General features: G+C 50.0%; 2 protein-coding genes across 5 annotated transcripts in view; one reads left to right on the top strand and one right to left on the bottom strand.

The window, feature by feature from the left end:
* The window catches only part of LHPP (phospholysine phosphohistidine inorganic pyrophosphate phosphatase), a 72,431-nt gene extending 58,721 nt beyond the window's left edge, over nt 1-13,710 (top strand). Inside the window, exon 7 of the mRNA XM_057417378.1 lies at nt 13,452-13,710. Coding sequence (XP_057273361.1) covers nt 13,452-13,542 — 91 coding nt within the window. The 3' untranslated portion in view covers nt 13,543-13,710. The remainder of the gene's footprint in view (nt 1-13,451) is intronic.
* A 5,939-nt stretch (nt 13,711-19,649) lies between these two features.
* The window catches only part of FAM53B (family with sequence similarity 53 member B), a 47,559-nt gene continuing 44,618 nt past the window's right edge, over nt 19,650-22,590 (bottom strand). For all 4 annotated transcript variants that reach the window (XM_057417374.1, XM_057417375.1, XM_057417376.1 and 1 more), the window contains exon 5: nt 19,650-20,098. In XM_057417374.1, the coding sequence (XP_057273357.1) occupies nt 19,790-20,098 (309 nt within the window). In that variant the 3' untranslated portion in view covers nt 19,650-19,789. The remainder of the gene's footprint in view (nt 20,099-22,590) is intronic.

The following is a 22,590-nucleotide window of genomic DNA, read 5'->3' as shown; positions in this document are numbered from 1 at the left end:
ACCCCAGCCCATGGTGCATGAGGAAGCCGGGGAGCTCCAGCACATCCACTCATGGCCCCTGTGCATCGCCCGTGCTTGCAAAACCAGGATGCATTTCCTATTTGTGTAAGTGAATTCAAGCCACAGGGATGGAACCTGATGCAATGTGGCATCCAGGAGGCTCCCTGGCCCGCTGGGGCTTCACAGTGACTCCAAGGGCTTGTCCCATAGGAGGGCACGTGCACGGCAAGGGGGGATGCATAGATCAATCCTCAGCCCTCTGGATTGCTGCCAGCCTTCCAAGCAGGCAATGCTTGGAGCTGATGGCTGCACAGAGCCCTGTGAGGGCTCCTTTGTCAAGGGCATACCCAAGCACTGAAACCGCAGGGACAGCTAATTTATGTGAGAAGGTTTCCAGTGAATCAATGGGGAGGGCACTGCTGCCCAGGGGCTTGCTCCTCTCAGAGTGGTTAATTGCTAATCAGAGGCTGGCTTCAGCTGCTCCCATTCTCTGGCACTTTCTGCCTGTCAATAGAAGTGGAGAGGCTCATGCTTTATAACTGAGATGTTTATCTCACCCCAATGTGGGAAGTGCTAGGAGGCTGCTGTTTTGTACTGCAGGGCTTTGATGAGGGAAACAGTTGCTGTTGCTTCAGTTTCAGCCAGATTTTCAGACGAGGAGGTGGGAGGAGGATGCCTTAATTAATCCTTTGGGAAAGTGGCTGGGATCCGGGCTTGGTTCGGGTTTGTAGCTAAAGAGCATCTCCCACATTCAGAGCAGCGAAGCTCAGGTCCGAATGTTGCCGTGCGTTTCTGCAGCTCTCCAATGGGCAATATTCCTTCCTCCTTCAGGCAGCCTGCTCCATTATCCCAAATGAAGTTGTTGCTACCAGACTCTGAAGCTTGTCAGTCTACAAACACTTGTGGGCTAGCTTAAATAGTGTTTTATTCCTCTCATGAAGTAATACATGGTAATGGATGCTGGGTAGTTAGTCTGAATGTCTCAAGAGATAGTAATCAACTGGAAAGAGAAGGTCTCTGTACAGATATTGGCTGCTTTTGGCAGGGGCTATTGAATATGGATTAGGAAGGTATCAAACATTCCTTTTTCTGCCTGTTTTTAATCATGTTGAATGGCAGCATGGGTTAGAATTGACTTGTCTTCGTAAGCAAGTAGTTTTCAGTAGAGCACGATTTCACCACAGCATTTACTATGATCTGGTGATACTTACCTGAGACCCCCAGTTTATCTGCATAAATGTTACTTAAACATTTTTTTCAGGCCCTTTTTTATATTATCTGGATTCTTGGAATTTCCAGAGCTTCTGTATTCTCTGGGTGGTGGTTGTTGGCTTAGCTGTGAAAGCACAAAGAGGCTTTGTCTGGAGTCAGCATGCTGGTATGTGAAAGACTGCCATGGGATGCAAGCTACCATTAGCCTTAGAGGCTAATGAGTTAAAATCAGATTACAGTGATGCAGGCAGAGTTAGCTTCAGAAGCTGTAAGAGGTCACAGGGTGAATGGAAAGCTTTACTGAGGCCCTTAGTCCTACAAGATAAATGTGTTCCAGCAAACCCAGCTGGAGCATCACTAACACATCACTTCTAAAGCTGGACAAGTGACTTCCAGTGTTAGGAAATACATTGGAGACCCTGGAACCAGGACTTGGGCAGATGCTGTTCAAAGTCAAAGTGTGGATACTTGGTGGATGGCAACCTGGTTATGTGTTACTTCCCATGGGTCCCATCGGGTGGGAAACAGCAAGCACCTGTCCCAGTGTCCTCGCCCGTGGTGTTTCAGGAGCTTGTCTCATCTTGCTTAATGTTAGTGAATAATCAAGTATAGGAAACTACCAACCAAATCATATCAGTCCATAGCAAAAGCAGGGCTCTTGAGTACAGGTGTGTCGCAAACACACACCCGTGGAGCACACAAGAGCGGCCGATGGAGAAGTGTCAGAGAGTATCACTAAAAGCAATGTACTTGTGGAAGCCTGAAGTCCACATCAGCCTAGAGTTGGTTTTAGTGATGTTAAATCACTAAAATGCCCCATTCCTGGCATTCTAAATTGGGCAAAAAGGAGAAGTGTAAAAAGGGGGGTTGGTAGCAGAAGAATGAAGGCTGATGAAGCACAGGAAAATATTCCTACACCAGAATACCCAAAGTAACCGAGAGACCTCCTAAGTGCTGGAGAGAACCCAGCCTGTCCTGCTGACTTCAGAGGGCTATTTTAAGACATAGGCGTTTTTACTTTGGTTTTACTCCAGCATTGTAGATCTCCATAAGGGAAGGCTGGAAAACGACTTCCTGAAGCGCACCCAAAGCGAAGGCTCATGCAGGTGGCAGGATGGAGGGTTTGCACAGCCTGCGGGTCCTAGCCTCCTCTTTGGAACCTGAGTCAATATTTCGTTAGGTTGTGGAGCAGGAGGAGGCCTGAGGAGCTTTGTTCTCAGTGCTTTTTCTTCCTGATGGGTTTCTTCAGCCTGGGTTGGAGTCAGGGCTCCTGCTCGGGATTTGACTGCAAGAGGATTTCACCCTTGACTTTACAGAGCAGAAAAGCTGTAGTTGGACACTACAGGACATCTTTAACCTGTACTAGCTTAAATACAGATATGTGCACTCATAAAACCTGCAGAGTATTGCCTATGTAGAGAGCTACTCAAACAGTTTATACTGCACATGTGTGATACACTTAAACATTCATTGCTTTCTCAAGACATGCCCATTTGTATGGACTTGGGACAACTCCAGGCTGCCTGGCTGTTTCCATCCAGCGTGAATGTATGGAATGGGAGTAAGGTGCATAAACAGGTCTGGAGAAGGTTTTCCATTAGCTGCAGGTAGTAATTTATGGTGGGAAAGCAACAGGCAGTTAAACCCCTTACATTGCTGGGCATGAATGTATAGTGCTGTAAGTCAGAACATTTCCTTTAATGTTTTACTTAATGAAGATGAAGCCTCCCTCTTTATGGTCTTAAGTCCTTTCCACGCAAGGGCTTGTTTCAGAAATGTCTGTATTATACATACCCACATAGCACACACACCCCAAGCTTACATTTCAAGCTAGTGCTTCATTGCAGACTAGGGAAAAGCCATCAGAAAGGATTGATTTGCCCTCCACAGATTGCTCTGCGCGGTCTTGAATGCAGTTTGGAAGGGATTGGCTTTGTTGGGTTGTTTTTAACATCAGAGGCAGATCTCCACCCTAAGATGCCTTGCGAGAAGTTAGCAATCTGTGCAGAGGATAGAGTCTTCTTGGCTCTTCCACCTCCAGTACAAAGTGATCCTTTGAAGCGTTTTAAATACTAGATTTTCCCAAAGGTATCGAGCACACTATGTAAATAAACTTCATTTCAAGCCAGGCTGGGTTACAGAAGCAGCCAGTCCACAACTATAACCAGTATGATGGGCCTTTCGTTCTGTAAAGGATTTCACTCCCCACTTGAAGCAAAGGGAGGAAACCAGCCTCAACAGAAATACTCAGATAAAAGCAAATACTTTGGATACCAAGAAGGTAAAGCAGTCTCCATGCTGCTGTTCTTGTTTATTTGTTCTTTCTTCTCCTCTGTTCTAAAACTTTAAGCCTTTGTTATTGATTTAGTATGTAAGAAATGTACCAAATTCAGTCGGATCCTAATAAATACTAAGTACCATCGCTAAGCAGAGGAAACTGAGCTGCTGCTATGGCCTTACTGATGCTTTGAGGCCATCATTAGAATGGCAGACTTTCAGATTTCCCTTGGGAGAGGTCACATACCTGCACTGGAAAACTCTCGCACTGCGTGTTGCACTGGAGGTGGGGATGGAATTCCCAGTGTGCCCCCCTTTCATCCACAGCTCTTCTGGGTACCTTGCACTACCTCATCATTGGTTTCTAGGTCTTGAGGCCTGTGAAGAATTGACTCAGAAACCATCTTTACCTTAGAAGGATGAATGTGGCAGGGTCTGAAAACAAGTGATGGCAGTGGTGGTGCCTGGTGCCATTGCTCTGAGCAGGGTAGGTGTGGTACAAAGCTAGTAATGATGGAGTCCTGATGATCTTGTGGTTTCAGGCTGTAACAGCCAGCAATAAACTGCCATGGGAAGTATCTAGTCAGTCCCACTCAACCTAATTTAAAGAAGCTATTTGGAGGTGGCCATGGCATTTATTAGACATCACATTTGCAGAAGTGATGGATGGGGACCAATGGAGAGGATGGTGCTGGAGGCTCTGCAAGTTCAGCAAAGGGTGCAGACCTTGCCTGTGCAGAGCTGATGGGCTGCAGCACCCGGAGCTGAAACCAGGTGTCCCAGCCTGAGAAAGCTGGGGCTGTTCAGCCTGGAGTAGAGAAGCTGCATGGAGACCTCAGAGCAGCTTCCAGTATCTGAAGGAGGCCTATAGGGATGCTGGGGAGGGACTTTTCATTAGGCACTGTAGTGATAAGACAAGGGGTGATGGGTTCAAACTGAAACAGGGGAAGTTCAGGTTAGATATAAGGAAGAAGTTCCTTACTGTGAGGGTGGTGAGGCACTGGCACAGAGTGCCCAGAGGAGTGGTAAATGCTCCATCCCTCGTGGTGTTCAAGGCCAGGTTGGACACCGGGGCTTGGAGCAAGCTGCTCTAGTGGAAGGCATCTCTGCCCGTGGCAGGGGATTGTAACCAGATGATCTTAAGGTGCTTTTCAACCCAAACCATTCTATGATTCTATGAATGCTTTACTGCTCCAACCCAAGTATTCATCCCTCAGTGACATGGCTTAGTGGTGGCCTTGGCAGTGCTGGGGGAATGGTTGGACTTGATGATCTTAAAGGTCTTTTCCAACCTAATTAATTCTGTGATTCTGTGATTCAGTTGTTTCAAATTTGGGATTGTTTATTTGGCCACGCAGAGCAAGCTCCCCATTGCCTTGACTGGCATTAGGTATTTGACAAAGCCCTTGGAAGACTTCAGCAAGACCAGGGGTTTGTGCTGACCCTGCACTAAGCATGTGCTGTAGCCCACAAGCTGGACGCACCAGCGACCTTCATCTGAGGAGCTGTAACTCAAAGCTGGAAGGAAGTGGGTATAAACCTCGGGCTGTTCTCCCAGTGCAAGCAGAGGGCCGAGTGCCAGGAGCACCGGGGATTTAATCCTTACGCTAACAATGTTAGCTTAGCATGCTTTCCATAATCCATTCTTAAGCACGAACATCGATGTGGTTTGACACCTTGGAAAATGTGCTAGCTGGCTTTCCCCAGCCCACTGCTCCCTCCCGTGTCCTGCCTGATGCGAGGACCACGTGGAAGAGAGCCAGGAGGAGAAGGAAGACCCCATGGCCATCCCTGCTGCCCCTGCATAGCCATACTAAGTGTGTGTCCAGGCCAGTGGTGCTGCATCTTTCCTGCTGTGCTTCCAAAGAGCTTGAGATACTTGGCTGAAGCGTGGTGCATATATACAGTATGTCATCATTCTTTGAACAGCTTCCCATCTTTGTGGATGGAATTGACAGAGGACATCCTGCATTTCTCTAAGGGAGGTGTCCTAGCCTAAGATCTCCATTGCCAATTAAGAAAAGGGATTCAGTGTGGGCTTCTTATTGCTGGTCCGTACAGAACTGTGCTGTTTTCTATTGGCTTTAGGAGCTTTGCTCCCCAACAGCCCCATAAAGTAGCTCAGAGGCTGCAGGCACATGGCACAAGGCTTTACTTCATTACTTGCTCAGCTGCCAGGGAGGCCTGGTTTTCTCATCCCTAAAACAAAGCAAAGAGCAAAGCTGCTGATCAGCTCCATCACTTTAAGCAGCTGAAGCAGGCTCTGAAAAATAAACAGCTCTGTGAGACGCTACCTTAGATGTCAGATGCCAGAGGACCAGGAGCTGCTGTCTGGGTGATGTGCACGGAGCTGTTTTCCCGGCTCATGCAGTCCGCTGTCACTGGCAGAGGTTGGAAAGACCTCAGAATAATTCATGGAAATGTGTTATTTAAAAGCTTTGAGTTACTGCTGGTGTGCCCGGAGAAGCTGTGGCTGCCCCATCCCTGGCAGTGTTCAAGGCCAGGTTGGACACAGGGGCTTGGAGCAAGCTGCTCTAGTGGAAGGTGTCCCTGCCCGTGGCAGGGGTTGGAGCTGGGTGAGCTTTAAGGTCTTTTCCTATACAAACCAGTCTGGGATTCTATGATCCATTGGCACTGTGGGCACTGAAAGTGCAGGTAGGCAGATTATGGAGATCTTATTTACAGAGTGGCTTAAGCAAATGAGCCTTAATTTGGAATAACTGTAGCAAAGCTTCTGCTTCTGCTTTGGAAGGGGCAGAAGTTCCTGAGGAGCACATCCAAGTTATCTGGGGGAGCTGTGCATGCTCAGGTGGCTCTGAGCCCTTTCAGAAGGTATAAATAATGCATTGACTCCAGGGTTAGGCTGAACTCTTGTTTGCTAGTCCAAATATGTATTTCCTTTCATTATATCAGTCAATAGCATGAGCATGTTTAGAAACAGGTGGGTTCCTGACACCCTTGAGCATAGTGAGGATGGATGTAATATTCCTGTCTGCTCTGGGAGGAGAAATCAGAGAGACCCCAAGGAGACATCCTGCTGTGCTGGGGTTGTGTGTGATCCTCTCATTTCCTCATCCAGGCTGAGTACCTTTGCAGCCAAAGATGCAGAACATGCCTTAATCTTCCAGTGAAGGTGCTCTTTTGGCTTCCCACGTGGGGAAGGCTTGGGAGCAGGGAGGTACCGATGCCCAACACGTGCCTGAATTGGCTGTTCCTGCCCTTTGGAAGGAGAGCTGGCTGTGTGCGTGCCTGCCTGCTTGGGTTTCCTGGGAGTGGCACAGGTATCTCATGGTTTCATTCTCATTTCAAATTAAGACTGATTTAGTGAGCACCATCTGAAGACCAGTGTTAATATCCTTAGGGTAGCTCAGATTCTTGTGCGGTGAGCAGCAGTTTTTAATGCTGTATCTTTGTTTGGAGGTTATATTATCACAAAGTTGGCCTAATACTTTTTAAATTAAACTTCTCCAACCAGCATTTGAAATCTTAAATGAAGACTTCTTTTATAGCAAAGCTCCTTTCTTGCCTGCGTTTGGATCTGCCAGGATTCTGAGGCTTAAATCTCCATGCGATGCTTTGCCCGTGCAGAAGGCAGCATTCATTTTACACCTTTCATATGGATTTTGTAAGCAATGTATTAAAAGCAAGCAATGAAATATTCTCTTAGGTGAAGGTCTTTAAAGTGCCAAACAGAGTAAGGTGCCTGAGCACCACTAAGCTTCCAATTCAGCCCTTAAAATTAATCTTTCCCACTCTTATACTATTAAGTCCCATTAATAGCTAATGCATTAGTTGCATTTAAGATGCACATCTGTTCAGATATATGCACAAAGGAAATATTGATGTCCAAATTCTTTCTCAGGGGCATTTGAAATGATTTTCTACTGAATTGAGTAAGGTCATTTGGCAAAGCCATGCAGGTCATCAATAATTAATCCAGGCAGGCTGTGCTGAGTCTCACGGTGCTTGCAAACACCCTGTTAGACAGGAGAGTTTGGCAGAGCAGAGCCAGCTCTCAGGTTTGCTCTGCAAACAGTGAATGTGCCTTTAAGGGGGAGAGGGAAACTTGCTTTTATTGAAAACAGCTGTACTGTACTTGCATTGCAGCACTAGGTGCATCCATATATGCTGTGCAGAGCTTCTGATCCCCCAGTCCATCCCTATCCAACCTGGGGGCCACTTAAACACTCCTGGCATATACGGTTTGTTTCCACCACATGCCAGCAGGCTGCAGGAATGCAAGAGATGAGATAGGATTTATCTCAGTTAACTTTAAACGGGACGAGGGGAGATGAGCTCTTAGGCAGAAGCTCTTCCCTGTGAGGGTGCTGAGGCGCTGGCACAGGGTGCCCAGAGAAGCTGTGGCTGCCCCATCCCTGGCAGTGTTCAAGGCCAGGTTGGACACAGGGGCTTGGAGCAAGCTGCTCTAGTGGAAGGTGTCCCTGCCCGTGGCAGGGGTTGGAGCTGGAGGAGCTTTAAGGTCTTTCAATTACCTGATCAATGCATATAAGTATCTGAAGGGAGGGTGTCAAGAGGGTGGTATTTCCTCTGGTTTGTTCTTGCTTAAGCAAGTACGTGGATGAATCTGTATATGTCCAATCCACAGCCTGTACAAACACTTCCAGGGCTTTTTAATCTCCAAAGCTCTTAATCTGTCATGTTCACATGTGCTGTGCTTCCTGAGAGAGAAAATAAATAGGGATGGGTGGAGGAAAACAACTCCCTGCGTCATCCACTTCCTCAGCACCGTCAGTGGCCTGGTGGTGCACTGTGGCTTGCAGAAATGGCAGGAATTGGGGTTATTCAAGGGGTAATTGCTCCCTTGGACGGGAGCTCCATCCCTGGCAGTGTTCAAGGCCAGGCTGGATGGAGTCTTGGGTGACATAGTTTAGTGTGTGGTGTCCCTGCCCATGGCAGGGGTTGAAAGGGAATGAGCATGATTTCCTTTTCAATCCAAACCATTCCATTATTCATGGAAGTTTGCCACTGCCAACCTCCAGCTTTTGCTGTCCTTGTCACCTCTGCCCCTTTTACTTCTGTATTTTAACAAAGCCCCACTTGTTCTCCCTGGACCACTACAAATCTGCAGTCATAATCATCATCTCCAACCTCCTCCTTGCTCCCTGATGTGATGTCCTCCACCAGATCTTGCCAAGTGCCAGGTTCAAAACACCTGATGGAGGACCTGATAGATCAAAGTGCAGCAGGGACACCAAGCATTCCATCATGCACCCATTTTAGCTCTACCAGTACTCACAGCATCCTCTTCTAAGCAGTTATTTCTGGAACTGTGTATCTGAGCTCATTAGTTAGAACATCACCAGCAACCAACTGGTTAGAAACGAACAAATTACCGTAACACTCCAAATTAAACCTTCTTGTACAGTTGAAAAGTACAAGTATTCACCCCAGGAAGTGCCTTGGAATTCAGGAACACAGAGATCTGGGGAATGTTTGCTGGTATTTGCCAAGCTTTGGGTAATTCATGAAGGAAAATAAGTCCCTATCCCCTCAGTCTCAGCGTTGCCTTTCATGTTGAGGTGTATTGCCTGGAGAAGTGGTTGTACTGAAGCTGGTTTATTCTGCTCAGTTAAAGCTGTAGCAGTTTAATATAAATGGGAAAGATTAAGCAGCAAGCCCATGGACTTCCTTCAGATGTTAGCAAACAATTTGGCTGTTAATTTCTACCTGTTTGACTTTAAATGAGTTGCAGTTAAACACAGTTAGCTCTGTGTGCAGTTCTGCGAGGCAGGAGAAAAGCAGTGGAGGATGCTGGTTTGCTCTGACTGGGGTTTACTTGCCTGGAGCTCTTGTGGGCATTGGCCAGGAGGAGATGGTATGGCAAGGTCATCTCTGGAGATCACCTACTTCTTGGGAGCGCATCAGGGACTGTAGTGATAGGACAAGGGGTGATGGGTTAAAACTGAAACAGGGGAAGTTTAGATTGGATATAAGGAGGAAGTTCTTTACTGTGAGGGTGGTGAGGCACTGGAATGGGTTGCCCAGGGAGGTTGTGAATGCTCCATCCCTGGCAGTGTTCAAGGCCAGGTTGGACAGAGCCTTGGGTGCCATGGTTTAGTGTGAGGTGTCCCTGCCCATGGCAGGGGGGTTGAAGCTGGATGATCTTAAGGTCCTTTCCAACCCAAACCAGTCTGTGATTCTGCAGCAGCGTAGAAGGCATCCTCAGCTGCATGGCTTGTGCTTAGAAGTTTCTGTTGATGGTGCCGACGTCTCAAACAAAAGCGTCTTTCCAAGAGCCAGCAGGAAAGCAAAGGATGTGGTAGCTGCCTTGTGAGGACAAACCTTCAGCCCTGGGTCACACACCCCATCAGAGCAGCTCTCCAAAAATCTGGTGTTTCAACCACAAAAGCCTCTCTTCCTGTTCCAGGGACATCTGTTTGTGACATAAGAAGTGGGGTCCAGATATAGAATCACACCCAGGGGGGAAAAGACCTTAAAGATCATCAAGTCCAACATTTCTCCCAGGACTTCCACATCCAGTCTACTAAACCATGTCACTAATAGAATCGTGGGATCAGCTGGGTTGGAAAAGACCATCAGGTAATGGTGTTCTGTGAAATTCTGGGCCCTGCTCCGCCATTGGGTGCATTTAGTAGCTTTGGTGCAGGTTTGTTTCTCATCATAACAGCAGGAAACGTTCTCTGCAGCCATTCATCAAGTGCCCATCAGCAGTGCTGTCAGTCCCGGTGATTTATCTGGGCTCTCGGTGCCAAACATTAAGCTGCCCGTTTTACAAGGAAGAGAGTTTCACACGTGGCACCATGGAAAATGACTGTGTCAGTCCAAAGAAGCTAGCAGTGGTTACAGTGTCCGTTTGCATTCCTCATAAAGAGAATCCTGTCAAACCCTGTCTCGCGTTTCACAGCCATGATAAGAGCCCCTGAAGAATATGCTGATGGAGAAACGCTTTCAAGCTCTTTTATCTCCTTTCATGCAGCAGGGGGGTGTGCTCCTTAGCTGGGGAGTTTGTGTGGTGACACAGAGAGATCCTTTGTACCAACAGGGATTGCAGTGACAGGACAAGAGGTGATGGGTTCAGACTTAAACAGGGGAGGTTCAGGGCCAGGTTGGACACAGGGGCTTGGAGCAAGCTGCTCCAGTGGAAGGTGTCCCTGCCTGTGGCAGGGGTTGGAGCTGGATGAGCTTTAAGGCCCCTTCCAACAGAAACAGTCTGGGATTCTGTGACTCTAACAGAGGAGCAGTTTGTGAGCTGGGGTTTGCTGTCTCACCGAAGGCTGTGCTGCTGCAGAGGTCAGTGATTTTGGGATGCACAGTGTTACAGACCAGGTGTGCCAGATGACTGCAGCTCTGCACTGGAAAGTGAGCTCGTTTGTCTTCTTCACTTTGGTGCCTTGCTTTGGGCTTTGGCCCTGCGAGGTGTTTTCCTCACCCCCATTTGTAAAGCATGATGTAAAACCTAATTTTTACCTGTGATACTGATCGTATGTTGATCAATCCCTGTCTGCTCGTGTTCTCTCAAGTCAAGTTGTGGCAGGTCTCAGGTTGAGCTGGATTCTGGGGCTCTTTCCATCCCTGTGGCCATGACTATCCATGTCAGCTGCCTCCACTTGGAGTTTTATCTACTAAATACTTTGTCCACACGTAATCCAGCTATTTCCTTTTTGTTCTCCGTATGTTTTGCTAGAAACGAACGCAAGGTGCTGAGAAAGTCATTCCAACTGGTATATGAAGTGTCCTTGGACAGCATGATGTGAGGGTTTGGTGCTCGGACAGCCCGTCCTTGCTGCTGGTGGGATGGCTGGCTCCCAGCTTGGTAGGACCAAGCTGCATCAAAAGGAGCCATACGTGGCTTAGCACAGGAACCCTCTGAAACCTGGTGTGGTGCTTCCTGATCCCTACAGGGACACACGATCAGTGCCTGTCCTGCGCACAGTGCAGTGTTAGGAGAGGGAAAAGCCATCCAAAATGATCAGTGCGTTACAGCACATTAAAGATATGAAGCATCTTTATCACAGTGCAACATGGGTAGAGGTCTGGAGGCTCTATAGCTACTCACATCCATCAGATCCTCCTCAGGAGATGACTAAACATCCTCCTCTCCCAGGGCCCATGCATAGCTGTCGGTGCTGCAGCAGCTGAGCAGCTATCTATAGCCCCGTGTGCTCTGAGCCAGCTCCTCTGCTCATCCTAAACTGGTTAGTTCAGATCAATCCTTCAGCCTGAGACATCCAGGAAGCAGCAGGGTGCTGCGGGAACTGGCTCTGCAGTTCTAACTCTTCACTCGGTCACTTGGTAAGAGCAGCTGCAGCGTGGTACCAGGGCTGCTGGCTAAGAGAAAGTGAAGGATTCCTCATGGTGAAGCACGATCTACTCTGCTCTCATGAGACCTCACCTGGAGCATTGTGTGCAGTTCTGGTGTCCGCAGCATAAAAAGGACATGGAACTGTTGGAACAAGTCCAGAGGAGGCCACGAGGATGATCAGGGACTGGAGCACCTCCTGTATGAAGACAGGCTGAGGAAGTTGGGGCTGTTCAGCCTGGAGAAGAGAAGGCTGCGTGGAGACCTCAGAGCAGCCTTCCAGTATCTGAAGGGGGCCTATAGGGATGCTGGGGAGGGACTCTTCATTAGGGACTGTAGTGATAGGACAAGGGGTAATGGGTTAAAACTTAAACAGGGGAAGTTTAGACTGGATATAAGGAAGAAATTCTTTCCTGTGAGGGTGGTGAGGCACTGGAATGGGTTGCCCAGGGAAGCTGTGAATGCTCCATCCCTGGCAGTGTTCAAGGCCAGGTTGGACAAAGCCTTGGGTGCCATGGTTTAGTGTGAGGTGTCCCTGCCCATGGCAGGGGGGTTGGAACTGGGTGATCTTAAGGTCCTTTCCAACCCTAACTATTCTGTGATTCTATGATTCTATAATATCAAATCTCAGGTCATAAGGGGCAGTGAAAATTCAGCTTCTGCAGGAACAAGAAGGTTCACTTGCTGTCTGGGTCAGATTTCCACTTGGATAGGTCTGTTCTGACAGGTTGAATTCCCTGGCTAGACTCACCTATTAGGAATGGTCTTGTGATGGTTCACCGAGATGCAGTTCAGTATGTGTGAGGGATGAAGGGATCTACACTGCTTGGCAAAGTCCTGGGCAGCAACTTCAAGGAGTCCTTAAAGTGAATGAAGTGAATGCATGCAGAACAGAGCACTGCTAGGGACAGTGGAAAAGATGCCCTGAAAAACACAGGCTTGGAGTTAACCCTGTTCTTTCCCAGACCAGCTGGGGTTTCAGGGTTAGTCTGTGGCTGGAGGTGCTGCTGCTCTGAATGGCACTCTCATGAGAGAATCATTTCTGCAAAGGGAACTGGAACTGCTGAAGGTTTGCAAAGCACGTGGCAGGGTGCTGGAGGTGTCCTAGAATCCTGGAATGGTTTGTTTTGGAAAGGAACATAAAGCTCACCCAGCTCCAACTCCTGCCACGGGCAGGGACACCTTCCACTAGAGCAGCTTGCTCCAAGCCCCTGTGTCCAACCTGGCCTTGAACACTGCCAGGGATGGGGCAGCCACAGCTTCTCTGGGCACCCTGTGCCAGCGCCTCAGCACCCTCCCAGGGAAGAGCTTCTGCCTAAGAGCTCATCTCAGTCTCCCCTCGGGCAGGTTAAAGCCGTTCCCCTTTTCCTGTCCCTACAGGCTCTTGTCCCAAGCCCCTCTCCAGGTTTCCTGTAGCCCCTTAAGTATAACCTAAGTTACCTTTAGGCATTCCTTAATGATGTAGTTGTCTTCCATATGAGGCTTTTCCCAGCTCTGTTGCACAAGGACATGGGATCTACTGTAACGTGCTGGAAAGACCTGAGCATTGGGGAGGTAGGGGTAGAAGAGGGAACCTTGGCATTGCCATTTGTGATCACCACAGCAGCAAGACAGACCTGGGACACGGAACCCGCTTGGGAACCTGTCAGTGCTCAGCTGTGCCCTTCTGTGTCCTCTGCAGGCCCTGTGATGAGAACCACCCCCATGTGAAGCCCGATGCGTACGTGACCAACCTGGCTGAAGCGGTTGACATCCTCCTCCAGCAGCTCTAAACCTGATGGCACCATGGGTGATTGGAAGGAACAGGGCTGAGGCTGCACAGCAGCCCCTCCATGAGGCCACCTCCTCCTCTCCCACCTCCATTTGACATTAACAGCCCCAGCCCCAGCCTTGCCCGGGCTGGGGAATCCTTGAATACCCAACGGAACAGGACTGAAATGATGGACTGAGCTCATCGTGAACACCAGACCTGTCCTCCTGCGCCTCTTGAGTGTCCTCCCCTTGGGGCCAAGCCCCTGCCAGCTCTCCCACAGTGTCAGGCTCTTCCCTGGCTGCCCAAGGGGAGCCCTGAGGGTAATGCTGGGGGGGGGCTGAACCCCCTTTAACTCTTTATTCACACCAGGGACCCAGCCTGGGGGTGCCTGGGTAGGAAATGGGGTCCCAGCCATTCACAGACAGCTTTTCCTGTTTCTCTCACCCATACTGTGCCTTTTGAGGTGCCTGGGATTGGATTGGGGTGTCCTTGGAGGGTGATGGAGGCCACCAAGCCCTGGGTTGGGGTGCACCGGTCCAGCCCCATTCTGTGGGGTCCCATTTGTGCCTCTCCTACGCACAAACACCCTTGTGGGGCAGGGGACATCCCCGATCCCTTGGCAAGCTGCTGTGTTTCTCCCATGATAAGCCCCTGTTTGGCACTGCCCTGGGATGGGGCACGGGAATCTGGTAACACTGCGACACTTTATGGAGTAACAGTCAGGAATAAACCCCATCCTGTGGATCTGGGCTGTTTATCACTGTGTTCAGTTGGATCAGCCCTAATAGGGATGTTTAGAGGAATGTGAAATGCTTTTCACTACCTGGAATACTCTGGTGAGGGCCATGGGATTGATGGGCTTTTCCTTCCCTCTGTGGGGTCATCTCCCAGTGGCTGTATGTGTGGGGATGTGGGTTTCCTACCTCTTCCCATTAAAATCCCAGCCCTGTTGCCAGGGCACTGCTGGTGTTGAGTCCCACCCAGCTCCAGCTCATCCACCACTGGGTGCTCCAATGGGAGCATCACTGCATGGCACGGCACAGCATGGTACAGCTGGCCCTGCCATGGGGGCCAGCACAGGTGACTTGGCTCCAGCCAGTGCTGGTGCTCCTGGCATTACGTTTATGGTCCAAGCTGGGAACCAGTCTGTGTCAAGCACCGGCTCCATCATTCCTGCCAGGACTATAAATGCTGCTCTATAAATACGAGGTATAAATGTTCAGCCACTTCTTTCCTTCTCATAGTCATTGCTGTTCTCCTAGATACCAAAAGCACACAGGCACACACCACTCTCCCATGGCTGTAGCTACCTGAACCTGGTCTACATCCCCGTGGCTTGATCCTGCTCCAGCAGCACGTGCCTACTGAGACCCACTGCATCAGTTCAGCCCCAGCTCAGCCCCATCCTGCTGCCAGGGGAGTGCTCAGCATGGTCAGGCTGCCAATGATGCTCCATTGAGCCGGGACAGACATGAGACTGGGTTTTGGGCAAGACTTTGTGCTTTAGAGTGCAATGAAATGAGACCATTTGGGCTTTAACCTACTTCAGACCTCCCATGGGACCATGGAAAGGTGTGCAATTACATATACGTTATATGCATTTATATATACATACACTTAGGCAGCATGCTCTGGGCACTGTTTTCATACAGCTACTGCTTCCTGCATGTGCAAGGAGGAGGTACATGGCAATTCCAGCTATTTTTCCAGCATTCCCAACAGCTGAAGATGACCCTGGTCCCTGCAGGACACTGGGGGGATGATGCTCTGTGTTCCTGGAGCAGCCTGTGAGCACTGGAGGTGCAGGGCACCCCTTGGAGACGGCAGGCTAAGGAATTAAATCATGATAAAACAAAACACGTGGGAAAATGACCTTGGTGCATGTCTGAGGTCTGGTTTTGTACCTCTTACCCTCTGGGTAGTGGTTCAGCCAAAGGGGACGGTACCGACCACATCCATGCACATGAAGGATGCTGTGAACCCTGGATCAGCGTTAGGGCTGTGATGGACCACTGAGAGTTTCTTCTTTATCCCCTAATTCTTCCTTTGTATTCCATCACGCTCAGCCTGTCGCTTCAATCTGATTAAGTTTTGGCAGATAAACATCCTGCCATCTGTCATGAAACTCTGTGAACTGTTTGCTGGCTCAAGGAAACGCAGCAGTTTTCCTCTCGGATTTGCAAAGGGAGATTGCCCTGTTTCCCCAAGGATTTAGTTAACACCCTCCATGTGCCTTTGCTCTGCTGGGAGCTCCTGCCAAGCATGAGTTTAGGTTTTCTTTTAAGGGGAAGGACTTCATCTCTGTCCTTAAACACAAAGTGTAACGTGCTGCTTGGTGCTTAAATATTGACTTGGATATTGCTGTCGGCTCTTTGGCTGTGTTACAGCTACGTAACAGCCAGTCTCAGGTGGGGGGGCATGGGCTGCTCCCCCAGAGCATGAGCAGCAGCTCAAGGAGGGGATCCTGCCCCTCTGCTGCACTCTGGCGAGGCCCCCCTGCAGTCCTGATCCAGCTCTGGGGCAACAGCACAAGAGGGACGTGGAGCTGTTGGAGCGAGGCCAGAGGAGGCCACGGAGATGCTGCGAGGGCTGGAGCAGCTCTGCTCTGGAGCCAGGCTGAGAGAGGAGACCTTAGATGAGCTTTAAGATCCCTTCCAACACAAACCACACTATGATTACATCTGCCTGCACGTGAACATCCCAAAATGCCCATTTCCAGATGCAACCCATGGCTGGGACTCCCATGCTATTTCTAACACAGACACCCCAACGGAGGGTCCCAGATGGGGGGCTTTCCCAACCCACACCCATTTTTGGGACACCATCACCACCCGCATCCCCAGCACCCATGGAGATGCCAAGAAGGTTCATCCAGACCCGCTATTGAATAGAAGGGCTCCTGCACCCATCAGACTCCAACCAGAGGGGCAGCACTATCCCCAACTCCCTCCTCCCCGCAGCCACAGGACAGCACGGAGAGGCGAGACACCCCCGGGGGTTATTGAACCAGGAAGCTTTATTTACACAGTAAAAGTAACAAGCAATTTCCTGAGATTGAGCTGCTCTAGTGCAATCAAGTCATGGAGGGGTACGAGTGGGCAACCTCCTCACCAGTGGGGAGAGGACCCCGGCACCTCCTCCCCGGACACGCACGTCCCGCTGTGCTTGTGCAATTGCCAGCGAGACTGCTTGGCTACTACAGGTCATAGCTTCAGAAGGCTTTATTCCTTCCTTCCTTCTTCTGCATGGGTTATTTTTTGGCCATCCTCTTCTTTTCCAGTCATTCCTCGAACATCAAACCCATCGACGCCGTGAAGCACTGCTACGATCCTACAACATCCTACGTAAGTCTGGTTAGCCTGTTCAGCCAGGAGCTTTCAAACAATGCACTTGAAACACAACTTTATCCACCAGCCAAAGAGGCTCTGCTATAACGTGGAAATATTACAATCTATTTTACAAATACTTCTTTAGCTGTTTTGCTTTGATTTCCGTGTAATCGCAGCTCAAAGAGCTGCATCTGCAAACACACCATGTGGGCTATGACATTGCCTATTAAAACCCCTGTTCTTTTGCAAGGTGATGAACCCTTATTGCTGCTGGCACAGCTGCTGCTGGCCAGACTGGGTCACGTCTTGTACAAGTCACCATGTCTCTTCACAATCACGAGCCTGTTTTAGCTACCTAGCAAGGAATAACATCCCTTGTCTGCATATTACTTTAATATCACATTCTGGCAGCCGGCAGGAATTAGCCGGGGAGGGGGGGTACCAATACAAAAGCACCTGTGGAATAGGTGAAGTCCATTACAAACCAAGAGCAGGATGCTCTGCTCTGCTGCTGTGGGCACAGGGATCTCCTGGTGCCAGGGAGCAATCGGACTTTACAATCAACAGGATGTCCCCTGAATCTGAGGCACGTACTATATTATATTTAATCTTTTTCATTACTTTATTTATATATATATTTATATATATATAAATCCACAAATGTTTTTTTTTTTTACCTCTACAAGAGAGAGAAAAGAAAAAGAGAGAGAAATTTAAAAAGTAAGGCTTTCTTAAACTGAGAATAAGTACATGAAATCATACAAACCCAACAGAACACCCAACAGGACACCACCGTGGCCTCAAAACCGTGGCTGACTGTAGTCTGTGCCTACGCTAACGTGCCCAGTCTAAGGCCATGACTCCTTGGAGAAGCATCTTTAGTAAGGCAAACGGGTTGTGCTGTGTGTAAACTGAATGCTACGGCTATGGTGAGTACAGCTGGGGAGTGCTCCATCGCTCACCTTCCTACTGGTGGGCTTAGCATGGCACCGGTAGCAGCCCTTGGAAAGAAAACGGGAGCCCTTAGGAATTACAGCCCCGGTGATGCAAGAACCCATCCCAAGCTCTGTGGCAGCAGCCGGACCTGGAGTGGGGTGAAATTGCCCTTTTTCAGTCAATTGGGAAGAGATGCCAGGGATGTGTCAGTGGAAGGGGAGATGGAGCATTAGGAAGACTCAAAGCTGAGAACCGAGGGGTGGCAGGAGGGCTCAAAATGATGCTAGGGTGTATTTTCCTTTTACTGATTGCATTAAGTGGTGCTTTAAGAGGCAGGGGCTGGAACTGGATGAGCTTTAAGGTCCCTTCCAACCCAAACCATCCTAGGATTCTATGAGTCCCCAAAATGAAAAGACATCCCTGTCATACCCAAGTATTTTGGGCTGTCTCTGCTTGCCTGGAGGGAGTGGATGTGGCCACTGCCATGAGCAAAACCTCTGTGGGTACAGGATAGGGATAACGAAGAGCTGGTGGGAGACGCCACACACATCCCAACCCACCATGGAAGAAAGTGCACTAATGTAACCAGGAATAAGGAATAAAACCTGTACCAGCGGCTCAGCCCTGTCTGAGCTACAGGCCCCTAAAACATTGCCAATGAGGGTGCTGAACCCTATTTTAAGGGGGTGCTAAACCCCCTTTTAACATCGCATCTTCAGTTGCTGTTGGTATCAAGGAGTTTTCTCCTTTCTCGCTTTGCAGAGCTCAGCAACTAAATCCTGAGCACACGAGAACCTGCAGAAGATGCTGGAAGCCACTCGTACAGCTTTCCTGGAGCTTCAAACAAACAGAAAACTAGAACAAGAGGGAGGGAAACAAAAACCTATGCGTCCTTCTAAACCTGTTAGCAAGGGGACAGCTTATATTGACCGAAGAGAATTCGTATGGTACAAACACAACGGTCACCACTTTATCTGTGCTTAGAAAAGGCACAGAGAGAGGAAAAGCTTTCAGTGCTGCTACCTGGGGTTTCAGCCTTTGGCCAGCTGACTTTGTCAAGTGAGCCCGTGCTGTGCCCCCCTTCACAGTGAGACAGAGCCACAAGCCAGGGCGGCAGCTGTGCCTCAGGTAGCAAAGAGGGCACAGCCACTGTGAGTGGGTGCACGGTCCAGCCCTGCTCCAAACTGGGTGCTGGGGAGGGTGGCACCGAGCCTGATCGGGTCTTTGTCACCAATGGGTTTGAGAGAGGGGGCTGGGAGGAAGAAAAATAGGGAAGACTGAGAATATAGGGAAAAAAGGCATTTCAGCATCCTCGGGTTGTGCCCACCAAGTGCGGCTGCGGATGCTGCCCCGCACGAGGGCCAGGGGTCCCTTTAAATCCTCATCAGGAAAAGGAAAATAAGGAAAAAGAAGTAAAAATCCAGCTCTCACCAATATGAAATCTAAGCAAAACTCTTCACTTGTGATTTCCTCCTCATGGCACTGCCGGGGACGTGGGGTGCTGGGGCTGCACAGGATGCTGCAGAAGGAGCCGCAGCCTCCCCTGCAGCCAGTGCTTGGTTTGAAAACCTCAATATTCTGGTTTCCCCCCATTTTTCCAGTCCCACGGGTGGTGGTTTCTCCTTGTGCATCCCTTTAACAAGCACAGGGGAGCGTGGCCAGCCCCATCAGCTCCAACCCTAGGTTGGTAAACGCCATTTACTCACTAAAGGCGAGCTGTTGGCCATCCCCATGCCTGGTGTTCCCAGTTGGACAAGGCAGTTCCCAGTCGGACAAGGCAGTCCTACCCACCTAGCTGAGCTCTGGCTACAGTAGTTACAAAGAATGTCAAGATTTACACACGCATGCACACAAATTGCTCTAAATACCTGATGAAGTTTTGGCAAAGCTGCTTCGTCCCCTCCGGAGGGGAGCAGTGGCAGGACCCCACAGCCCCATTGCTGGCAGTGGGGAGCCCTGCCCGGCTCTGCTGACACCCGGGCGAGAGGACCCGCTCCCTCTTCAGTTGTTCTCTATCTGCTCGATGTCAATCTCTCCATCCAGCTGGAAGAGGCTGTCGGTGCCGGTCCCAGCGCCGTGCCATGCTGCAGCATCCTCCTCCTCCTCACAGGACAGGTCATCCCTGCTGGCCCGGTGATCCTCACCGCGCGAGCGCGGAGGCTCCGGCACTGGGGTGCAGGCGGGGGTCCTGCCCGGCATCACCTCCGGGGAGCAGGGGGCTGCAGGCCATGGATGCGGGGCTGGGATGCGGCGGGAGCCATCCTCGGCCGCGGCGCTAAGGCAGGTGAGGCTGTTGAATGTCTGTCGGTTCTGTGAAGGGAAAGGGGGAACAGGCAGGTGAGATGGTGAGAGGCTGTTCTGAGCTCTTCAACAACGTGAATGTCTCCAACAACGCCATTTATTACACTAGCAAAGAGGAACTTACAGGCACAGAATGGTTTGGGTTGGAATGGATCTTAAAGACCAGCTGGTTCCAGCATTCTTTCAGTTCAAAGCCATTCCCCTTGGCCTGTCCCTACATCCCTTGTCCCAAGCCCCTCTCCAGGTTTCCTGCAGCCCCTTCAGGCACTGGAGCTGCTCTCAGGTCTCCCCTTCAGGAGCCTTCTCTTCTCCAGGCTGACCCAGCCCAGCTCTCTCAGCCTGGCTCCAGAGCAGAGCTGCTCCAGCCCTCGCAGCATCTCCATGGCCTCCTCTGGCCTCGCTCTAACAGCTCCACGTCCCTCTTGTGCTGCTGTCCCAGAGCTGGATCAGGACTGCACGGGGGGTCTCCCCAGAGCACAGCAGAGGGGCAGGATCCCCTCCCTGAGCTGCTGCTCAGGCTCTGGGGGTGCAGCCCAGCACACAGGGGGGTTCTGGGCTCAAGCACACACTGAAGCTGGGTCATGGGGGAGCTTCTCATCATCCAGCACCCCCAAGTCCTTCTCCTCAGGGCTGCAAACTTCAGCCCCATCAAGTATCTGGAGCTCATGTACTGCTAACCCCCTGCTGTGGCTCGTGGCTCTCCTCCCTTATTAAAGACCACGCGAGGTCAGTTCTCTGTCCCTCACCTCTCCAACAAAGAGGCTCCATGGCTGGTTGCCCCGGCCAGAAACTTGATGCAGTTTATGCACTGCCACGACTTCAAAACACTTCCAAGCTCTGACAGCGCTGAGGAGCTTGCGGGCATGCAGAACCCTTGTCAGCAGAGCACACACCACCTCCCGAGATGCCGCCTGACCACAGGCGTGCTCACCGGGCAGGGCCTGCCTCTTACCAGGCTGGTTTTGACAGAGCAAACAAAACCCTTATTAGTGAGTGCCAATGGAAATAACGTGGCCAAGCCACTGGTGTGTTTGCAGAGCGTGTGCTTGGAGCAGGAGGAGACCGTGGGCAGCTCAGCAGCTTGTGCAAGCCTCTCACAAGAGCCGGTTTGCAAGCAAGTGTCTGATGGTTCACTCACTTTACACTTCACATCTGGGCATGTCCCAACCAAAGGGCCTGAAGGTGAGCAATAAACAACTGGGGGGAAGCAGCCCCCTCGATAGCCAAAGCTATTCACCTGAGCTACAGCCCCTAAAACCACAGCAATAAATAGCTGTCATAAGCACATGAGCATCAGCGCTTCCCTCCTCCTTACATTTCCCCTCCTGACATATGATTTACATGCAGTAAGAAACATGAAGCGTATCTGAAGGATATCTTGAAGTAATGAAGCTCTGGGTGAGGGGATTCCTTGCTTTTAAAGATCACAATCTCAGGGGAGGCTTTTTTAGTGTCATAAAATCCTAGTATGGTTTGTGTTGGAAGGGGCCTTAATATAGGTTAGACAGATGTTGTTAAACTAACACGGATGTTGGGTTGCCTGTGGATGGCAGGAGGGTGTAGGAGAGCTCTTTGGGTCTCCTGCACTCATTTACCCAGGGGAAGTCAAAGCCTGCTGCTGTTTCCATCACACCTTATCTCCAAGAGCCTGGGCCAGACTGAAGCTGCAGTAGCCAGAACACTGGTACCCAACAGAGCATCGCTCCATGGAGTGACATTGCTGCTGCCTGCATCTGCTCCAGCACAACTCAGGACCAAACATGCAGCAGCCTGAAGATACAGCCTTGCTCCAAACATTCCCAGCAATGTTCCTGGGAAATTTATGCACATCTGCTTAAGGGCTTTTTTTGCTTTCAAATCCAGGTAAGCTGGGACTAACTCCACTGAAATAACTCACCCCAGGCTGTGAATGAGGCAGAATCAGCCATTTACATCCTCCCTGAGGATGCAGGTCAAAGCTCCTCCTACTTCACACTCTTAAGAAATCAGAGGTACTTGTGATGAATTCACACCCACTGACCACATGTCACCAAGAGACTTTAGACACTAAATGACACACTATGGTGAAACGAGTCCTTGCAGGAGATGATACAGAAGCTGCTGTAACTGAAAGGAGAAGTTCTTGGTGCCCAAGGAGGAGCTGGCCATTGCCCAAGCTGGTGGGGATACATTTCCCATGGCCTTTAGTCCCTGAAACCTTCCAAAAGCCCATAACCCCTAAGCCCACATGAAAAGAACATGCATTTGTCCTTTACAAATGCAACTGCCCCCACGTCACCCTGTTAAACACAAGCCATGCCTCTCCATGCCGCCTGTCTTCCAGGTGCTGAATGCCTAACAGCTTCAAGCAGAGATCTGCACACTGTGGTTAATGGACAACCTGTAATTACCACTGCAGCCGGAGAAGGCCTGAGGACATAGCAGAAGTATTTTCTAAGTACTCAGAAAACATCTGCAAGCATATTTTCAACAGTGATTTAGGCACTTGAAAGCCCAAGCCT

This window comes from Pezoporus wallicus, unplaced genomic scaffold (assembly GCF_028554395.1).
Source record: "Pezoporus wallicus isolate ANWC-B61680 ecotype Strahan unplaced genomic scaffold, APGP_CSIRO_Pwel_v1 contig_8188, whole genome shotgun sequence".
Classification (NCBI taxonomy): Eukaryota; Metazoa; Chordata; class Aves; order Psittaciformes; family Psittacidae; genus Pezoporus; species Pezoporus wallicus.
Note: the sequence above shows the minus strand (reverse complement) of the source record. Positions and strands in the feature narration are given on the sequence as shown.